This window comes from Chiloscyllium plagiosum, chromosome 38, assembly GCF_004010195.1.
Source record: "Chiloscyllium plagiosum isolate BGI_BamShark_2017 chromosome 38, ASM401019v2, whole genome shotgun sequence".
In the NCBI taxonomy this organism is placed as follows: domain Eukaryota; kingdom Metazoa; phylum Chordata; class Chondrichthyes; order Orectolobiformes; family Hemiscylliidae; genus Chiloscyllium; species Chiloscyllium plagiosum.
In genome coordinates this window covers 21,681,541-21,690,415 of record NC_057747.1, presented here as the reverse complement: position 1 = coordinate 21,690,415, position 8,875 = coordinate 21,681,541, and the positions used below count along the sequence as shown (strand labels likewise).

Sequence of the window (8,875 nt, the reverse complement as noted above, 5' to 3'; positions counted from 1 at the left end):
GGGAGGAGTTGGGAGGGGGAGGGGGGAGAAGGGGATGGGAGGCGGGGAGAGAAGTGGGTGGGGGTGGGGAGAGAAGGGGATTGGCCATGTGAAATTCTCCTTCAACCGACATCAGTTTCAAAGCAAAAATAAACTGTGTGGTCTGGCAATTAATTTTATTGCCGTTAAAGCGATCTTTCTGTGCACTGTTTTCCACATGGCTTGCTGCAAAGGACAAGACAGGTTAGATGCAGGAAGGATGTTCCTGCTGATGGAGGAGATCAGAACTAAGGGCCATAGTTTAAATGTAAGGGGTACACCTTTTAGGATGAAGATGAGAAATATTTTCACCCAGAAAGTGCTAAGCCAGTGGAATTCACTCCCACAGAAAGTGAATTCATGTGTTTTCAAGAGGAGGTAGATATAGCTCTAGTTGCTAAAGTGGGGATATTGGAAGAGGGCAGGATGAGAGTACTGAGTTCAGTGATTAGCCACAATCATATTGAATAGCTCAATGACATAGTTTGATATTCTATGTTTCTGTGTTTTGGGAATTCCTGAAATCTCTCTAAATCCAAGTTCTTCTTATCTCTGGCGGTCTTCCATTACGTCTGTAATCAAACTTTCGAAATTCGAACTTGATGCTACCTTCTGATTTATTATGTTTTTAGTTTCAGTTCTCAAGCTGAGACTAGCTTATGCCTGGCAGCCTATGACCTACATTTCACCAGCTAAAATAAAGAGTCTCTTCTATTTCTGTATTAAATCTTTTATAGCTATTAGTCTTACCAATTGTTTCAATGATTCACAGAGGCAATGTGTATCACAGAGATGTCCGTGATGATGGCTTGCTGGAAACAAAATGAGTTCAGTGAGAGAGCCTGTGCCAAAGAGATCCAGGCGTTCTATGCTTGCACAGCCAAGGCAGAGGTAACAAAAGTGGAGAAGCTGCAGTGTAACTGTAGATAATGCTGGCGTTCCTAGACTAATTTGTTGTGAAAATAATTGGCCATAATTATCGATTTCACAAGAATGCATTTGGCAGAAGTAATGAAGATGGTGGCGAAAGATTTAACTGATCTAAATTTCCTTTTTGTTGGGGGTTTGTGGTTTTTACATTGCTTGGAGAAAGAAGGGCCATAGGAGGAGCAGTGGGGGAAGGGAGGCGCGCCGATCACATCCAAACATTCTCTTGTGTCCTTGTGTGGAATTTTGAAAAGCATGGCTGCGTAAGATTTGGGAATATGTTCCAAGTCTTAGGTAGATATGGGTATCCGAGCAAGTTAGGGAAACTGAGAGGAACTCCTGTAGCAAAGCCAGCATCACAAACAATGAAGGTATTTAATAACCAACAAAGGACAGTGTGTGTTTTATTCCGTCAAATCCACGAGTTATGTAAATATGCTATTCCACTGAGATCTGTATCCCAGTTCTACCATATTTTTCAGTTTGAAAAGAACCTTTTAAGTAATTTTAAGAGTCTGGGATGTCATTGTGTCGGCATATGCCAGTTTCTGCACTATACTGTTGTACTTTGTCTAGTCTTGTGACTCGATTATGTGCACATGTATTCAGCGCAGAATTAGGCCACTTGGCCCCTCGAGCGTGCTCCACCATTAAGTAAGATCACAGCTGATTTGATTAGTCTACATTCCTGCCTCCCCCACCCATTATCTTTTTATCCCTGTGCTTATCAAGAAATGTAATGCATTTGAGTACGGCTCCAATTAAAGAAACTTCCATTTATGTGTTGCATAGTGTTCTCAGATTTATTTGAAAGACTTATTTGAATTTCTTCAGTTTCCTAAAGTTTCAAGATCTGAAGAAGGCTAACAAACTTGCCACTCAATCCCCAAGCCCTGTCCAGCACCTGCAAGACACAAGTCAGGAATGTAATGGAACACTCCCCATTTGTGTGGATGGGGGCAGCTCCAAACAGTCCAGAAGCTCAATACCATCAAGGACAAAGAACCTGCTGAAATGCCACCCATCCACCACCCTCAACACTCACCACTGAAGTACAGTAGCAGCAGTGTGTGCCATCTACCAAGATGCACTGCAGAAACCGACCAAAGGTCCATTGATTGCTGTGATTTCTACCACCTAGAAGGACAAGGATGGCCCATGTATGGGAATGCCGCCAGCTGCCAGATCCCCTCAATCCACCCTGACTTGGAAACACATCACTGTTCCTTCACTGTCACTGAGTCAAAATCTAGGAGCTCCCTTCTAGCGGCACTATGGATGTTCCTAACTGCTGAGAACTGCAGCAGTTCTAGAAGGCAGCTCACTACCACCTTTTCCAGGGCCATAAACGCTGGGCCAGCTCGTGACACGCTGCTGCTAAGGCCACGCTCTCAAGACTGTAGTTTCTGCCACGTTCCTGCAAAGGATGAGGCTTTATTGCTGACATTCCATTGGTGCAGATCAGAGCTCCCAGTGTAGTTACCCCAATGTGGCTGGTTATGAGAAGCCCCTGCCCCCAACCCAGTCACATCCTACTTGCTGCCACTGCATGACAGCCTGGTGTGATGAGGAACTTCCTCGAATGTTCCTTTGCAAACTGGTCTGGAATAGGGATACAGTGACCTTTAGTTACGGTTTGCACTGAGCAGTAAAGTTTTGTGCTCGATGGGCAGTTCCCAGCGATGGACACCGAGATAAACATTGGCTGCAGCTGCAGGACCAGCAACTCGGCAAAATACACTCTTTGATTTTCCCGAGTGCAAAGAGTTGTGCGTCATCCGCTGTTGCAGAGTGGTTCAGGGCTGAATGCTAATGGATGTAGTAAAAGCTGTTTTATTCCATGTAACAACCACAGAGGTGCGCTGGTGAAAGGCCATTCTCTAGGGCCCTGCCTGCAATGGGAACAGGCAATGGAAACTGCAAAACCCCTTGTGGCTGTGAATATGATGGGTATAAGCTCTAACTTTAGGTAGAGTGTAACATAGGTGTTGAAAAGAGCTAATTTAATTTGCACTTTAGTAATGGTCATTTAATGTTTAACTATTATGTAATGTACTTTTGTAATGTTTACAAATAAAGTACACCTTCCCCCCCCCCAAATTGATATTTTAATAGGAATTTCTGTCTTGCAGGCTGAGCGGAAAGCAAGGGCAAGTTTGGAGAGTGTGGGACAAACCAATACTTTGACTCCCCAACAAGCCACAAAGTTGCTGCAGAGATATCCTAACAAAACACAAGTGAGATAGGAGTCTGCATGTGGAATTACTATTTGGATTTAAAAGGCTGCTGATTACTTCCTCTTCCTGTGTCTGAGCCGTTCAGTTCCTGATGGATACAAATGCCCTGGAAATTGCCGGACTATAATACTCATCATTGACAGTAAAACTTGATAGAACAGCGACATATGTTCTTAGCTGAAATTCACGAATATCTAAGACTGGGTCTCACTAAATTAGAAAGAATGGCAATTTGTTGCATTTTATGAACTATATGTTGAAATATTTCATAACCGGCAGTTGTTTTGAATGCACAGGTGAGGAGTGCTTTTTAGTTCATCTTTATTATTGTCTGTGATTTTGGGTCGAGGTGCATTTTATTCTATCACTTTGACTTCTCTTCATCACAGTCCCATCCCTGGTCTCTGATCTGTGATGTGAGAAGGTACACTCGAACAGGTTTCCCCTGTTGGTTCCTCCTTTTCTGCAGTGCCATAGCAGTAATAACTCCAGGCTAATGTTTTATGAGCATGGGTTTGAATCCTACCATGGCAATAGTGAAATTTAAATTTGATAAAATAATATACCTGTTATTTCAAAAAAGCATATCTGAGGAGTTTGGGGTGGCCATTAAAAGGTGGCTTAGCTGGTGCCACCCACATGCCATGAACAAATCAAAAATGCACCACCGAGTCCCCTATCTTAATGGTGGTCATGTCGATATAAGGAATTCAATTGTGGGATATTCTAAGTCCAATCTGTCTTGCACCTCTTTAAATGACAATAATCTCTATGTCCTTTATGACAGTATCATCTATTTCAGTTAAAAATTACTCCTTTTTCACACGTCAGTGGGAATCAGTTTCTTTATAAAGGCCGGGTATGTGGCTTGCGTCTCAGTTGTTTGCAAATAGTGAAAAATGTTTTAAGATAACAGTGAAGGTGATATCAAAATAACCCTCTGAAGTGTTACTTGAGGTTGTCTCAGAGTTGTATAAAATCATACCAGATCTTCTAATTACAGGAGAAAACATCTTGTGTTACTGAGCTCAATTTAATAAATAAATTCTGATGTTAACTCTACTTACAATATTTGTTAATAGACCAACAATGATTTTGTTACACAGTGAGGAAGTATTTTGCCAAAGTTTTACAATAACTTTACACTGTAGGGCCAGGCTCTGTTCACTGATGTAGTTGAATCTTAATTAATTTTAGTCTTGAACAATGGGGGATTGTTTGACTATTTGTAAAATATCAACAAGGGAGATTGTTGTATCAGCAGCTTTTTCCTTCCTGCCCCATTAGTGCATAAGCAATGTAAACTCATCATAATATCATTCTGAATTCAATTAGACAATCCTGTATGTGAATTTGATGTCACGGTTCCTGCACTCAATAAGAAATAAAGTCGTGCTGATCTGTCTTTGGCAAACAGATGCCAATATATATACAAAATGTGTTCAAAGTTCTCTGTTGGACTTCCGTTGCTCAGGACACATCAGAAAAGGTTTCCTTCTGTTGAATTACTTTAGTACTTTAGTTCCCCCTTAAAAAGACGAAAAAGAACAGACAGCTCATCACCACCTTTTCCAAGTTAGGGATGGGTAATAAGTACTGACTTTGATGTTCATGACCCCTTGAATGAATTTTTAAAAATCTTTGATTCTTTGAGTAATGTACATTCAAAATGAATATTCAAGTTAATAAGACTTTGAAGTTCTTCTATTCAACGCTGCAAATAATCTGCAGTGTCTGCAGAGAGAGAGAAAAAAAAGCCAAGATTTCAGGTTGAGAGCCATCCTCAGAATTTTATGAAATTTGTAGGCATTTTTGTTCTCAGTTGGTTAACCTCTAAAAGTTACCAGTGCTGGAAAATGGCCTATATTTGGAAGTTTTTCACCTTGCACTCAAGATTTCACAAGAATTACCAACTCAAATGGAAAATCAAAATTACTACATGAGAGAAGGGTGCTGATTGGTTCAAGTGGACTTTGATGATGGAGGCATTGTTGTGGAGAATGCATCTGTTAATGCTGATTGGCAGTTAACTACCAGATATTAGTCATCGAGATGTACAGAATGGAAACAGACCCTTCGGTCCAAATTGTCCATGCCGACCAGATATCCCAACCCACTCTAGTCCCACCTTGCAGCACACAGCCCATATCCCTCCAAACCCTTCCTATTCATATACCCATCCAAATGCCTTTTAAATGTTGCAGCTCATTCCATACACATACTGCTGCTGTATAAAAAGGTTGCCCCTTCGGTCTCTTTTATATCTTTCCCCTCTCACTCTAAACCTATGCCCTCCAGTTCTGAACTCCCCCCACCCCAGGGAAAAGACCTTTGTCTATTTATCCTATCCATGCGCCTCATAATTTTATAAACCTCTATAAGGTCACCCCTCAGACTCCAATGCTCTGGGGAAAACAGCCCTAGCCTATTCATATCTGAGGAGTTCTTTCCCCATAAGTCAAATCCCTCCAACATCCTCATAAATCGTTTCTGAACCCTTTCAAGTTCTACAACATCCTTCTGAAAGAAAGGAGAACAGAATTGCATGCAATATTTCAAAAGTGGCCTAACCAACGTCCTGTACAGCCGCAACATGACCTCTCAACCCCTGTACTCAATACTCTGACCAATAAAGGAAAGCATACCAAACACTACCTTTACTATTATCTACCTGCGACTCTAAATTTTAAACTCAGCAGGTTGACTCCGAAAACTAGAAATTACTGGTGAAACTCAGCATGTCTGGCAGCATCTGTGGAGAGAAAGCAGTTAATGTTTCTGGACCTGTGATCCTCCTCCAGAATGTATAGCTCAGCATCAAGTCAGTGAGTGGGTGTCATCTATTTTGTTGGAACTTGCGCAGTATGTGCACAATGCTTATTCTGCCTGAAAGTCAAAGGGTGTAACATCCTCTGACCTGGTGACATCTTCAGGGGGGAAAAAAAGTATTGATTTTGTAAGAAACTGTCTTCTTTTCTGGCAGCTGCATTGTGAATGCCCTGTTATAACACTCTCTATCTCCATTGTCAAATGGAGCATCCACCTCAGAGGAAATGGCAATATTACTGGTTCTGTGTGGTTGGAAATTCAAATCCCACCCCAGCAGAGGAAGTATAAATTTAGTCAATTAAATCTGGAAGCTAAAAGTGGTAACCATGGAAAATATCATTGATTGTTGTAAAAGCTAACTAAGTTTACTAATGTCATTAGAGAGGGAAATCTGCCATTCATGCCCAGTCTGGCTTACAAATGCCTCTGAAGCACAGCATTGTGGTTATCTGTTAACTGCCCTCTGAAATGATCCTAGCAATCCACTCAGTTACCTCGTTCTGCCGTATCCCTCATTTTTAAGATTGACATTATGTGAAAATTATTCCAGTCTTTGTGAACAATCCTTAAATTTAGCAAATTATCAAGAATACAAGTCAGTATCCTTTACCCACATGTCTGAAAACCAAAAAGAGCTAAAAACGGAAGGTCTTTCTGAAAGAACCCCTGAAAGAACCTGGACACCCAATGAGTTTGAGCCCTTCGGAACAAATACTTGGGTAAGACTCAAACGGACCTATAGGGGTAAGAATCTGAAAATTACAAATGTTTTACCTGAGAAATGGTCAGGCCCAAGGTTTTTGGATACAGAATTCTTGATGTTTATTGGCAAGGGGTTTGAATAAGTCCCATTTCCTTAACCTCAGAGGGGTGTCACCTGGTCTGGTAACCTAATCCATGTAAGCAGGACATTCACCAGAGCCTGCTGATAGCCTTTGTGGTTTCCACAAATGCACTCCATTTGCATTCAAAGCTCCCAATCTAATGAGCAATTGCAATGTTTTTGTCGACTTACGTGAATTATGTCCCCAAAGAGAGGGACAGCAGCGTAGGTCATGTGGATTCAAAAGGAATCAACTTATAACTACACTATATACGTTTTCCTTTGTAAAATGAATTCTCAGGATAAACTATTGACCATCCTTAGTTGCCCTCAAGATGACAGCAATAGCAGACTTCTCAAATCAGTGCCATTATGGTAAAGAATCCTTTCGTTCCTGTAATGCAGGAAGTTTCAGGACTTTCACTCAGAACTCATAATCATCAAAGAAAAGTTCAGTAATTACCTCACCACTTAATGACTTTTTAAAAAAAGTGACAGTTGTACAAAATATTGCAATTAATTTGCACTGAGAAAACCCTCAAAAACAGCATATGATATTGACCAGATATTCTATAATGTTAATTGAATTGTAAATATTGTTCAAAACACCAAGGGGAACTCCTCTACTCTTTTTATTAATAAGCACCTTAGAGTTTCTCTGATCCAAACAATAACACCCCTAACACTGTGGCACTCCATCATGTCTGACCCTCCGACAGTGCAGTGCTCCCTCAGCACTGACCCTCCGACAGTGCAGCACTCCCTCAGCACTGACCCTCCGACAGTGCAGCGCTCCATCAAGTCTGACCCTCCAACAGTGCAGTGCTTCCTCAGCACTGACCCTCCGACAGTGCAGCACTCCCTCAGCACTGACCCTCTGACAGTGCGGCACTCTCTCAGCACTGACCCTACAACAGTGCTGTGCTCCCTCAGCACTGACCCTCCAACAATGCGGCACTCCCTCAGTACTGACCCTCGACAGTGCAGCACTCCCTCAGCACTGACCCTCCAACAGTGCAGTGCTCCCTCAGCACTGACCCTCCAATAGTGCAGCACTCCCTCAGCACTGACCCTTCGACAGTGCAGCACTCTCTCAGCACTGACCCACTGACAGTGCAGCACTCTTGCAGTACTGACCCTCTGACAGTGCAGCACTCCCTCAGCACTGACTCTCTGACAGTGCAGCACTCTTGTAGTACTCACCCTCTGACAGTGCAGCACTCCCTCAGCACTGACCCTCTGACAGTGCGGCATTCCCTCAGTTCTGTATTAAAGTGTCAGCCCTGAATTTCATGCGCCAGCTCTGAGGTGAGACTTGAACCCTGGAAATTGTATTTCAGCTTCAAATGGAGTATGAAGTGAACCATAGTTGAAAGGCAATGCAATGCCTTACTCTTAGATGGTTCTAAAATATTGCATTCTTAATATCTCAATTGTTTACTCCATTAATGTTATTTGTGTTAGATGTGACTCAGTGGGCAGCACTGTCATTTCTGAATCAGATCGCTATGAGCTTATATTTGATTTGGCATGGATAAGTGATTCAGAAACCTTTAAGTGAGTAAAACTATATGTATTGGTGAATTGTTCAGGGGGTCATTACTTTATCCTGTCCAGCTTCCTACCTAATTAAACTATGGGATGTAATTAGTAAGGATACCATGCGGAAACAACATCAGGATGTTTTGAGAAAATCCATGCCAAGGGATATAGATTGGCAGTTATTGACTTGGTATAACTTTGCCCTGTTCAACAAGATGGATTTCCTGTTACAATCTGAACTTTGGGAGTACTTTTTAGTTTATTTAATTATTATTTTAAACTGTGGTCTCCTAGAGTCATAGAGATGTACAGCATGGAAACAGACCCTTCAGTCCAACCCGTCCATGCCGACCAGATATCCCAACCCAATCTAGTCCCACCTGCCAGAACCCGGCCCATATCCCTCCAAACCCTTCCTGTTCATATACCCATCCAAATGCCTCTTAAATGTTGCAATTGTACCAGCCTCCACCACTTCCTCTGGCAGCTCATTCCATAC

The 8,875-nt window shown here is 42.0% G+C and overlaps 1 protein-coding gene across 1 annotated transcript in view; it reads left to right on the top strand.

Moving 5' to 3' along the window:
• The window catches only part of chchd1 (coiled-coil-helix-coiled-coil-helix domain containing 1), an 8,382-nt gene extending 4,143 nt beyond the window's left edge, over positions 1-4,239 (top strand). The window contains exons 2-3 of the mRNA XM_043679083.1: positions 791-909; positions 3,078-4,239. Coding sequence (XP_043535018.1) covers positions 791-909; positions 3,078-3,191 — 233 coding nt within the window. The 3' untranslated portion in view covers positions 3,192-4,239. The remainder of the gene's footprint in view (positions 1-790; positions 910-3,077) is intronic.
• Positions 4,240-8,875: the final 4,636 nt, after the last annotated feature.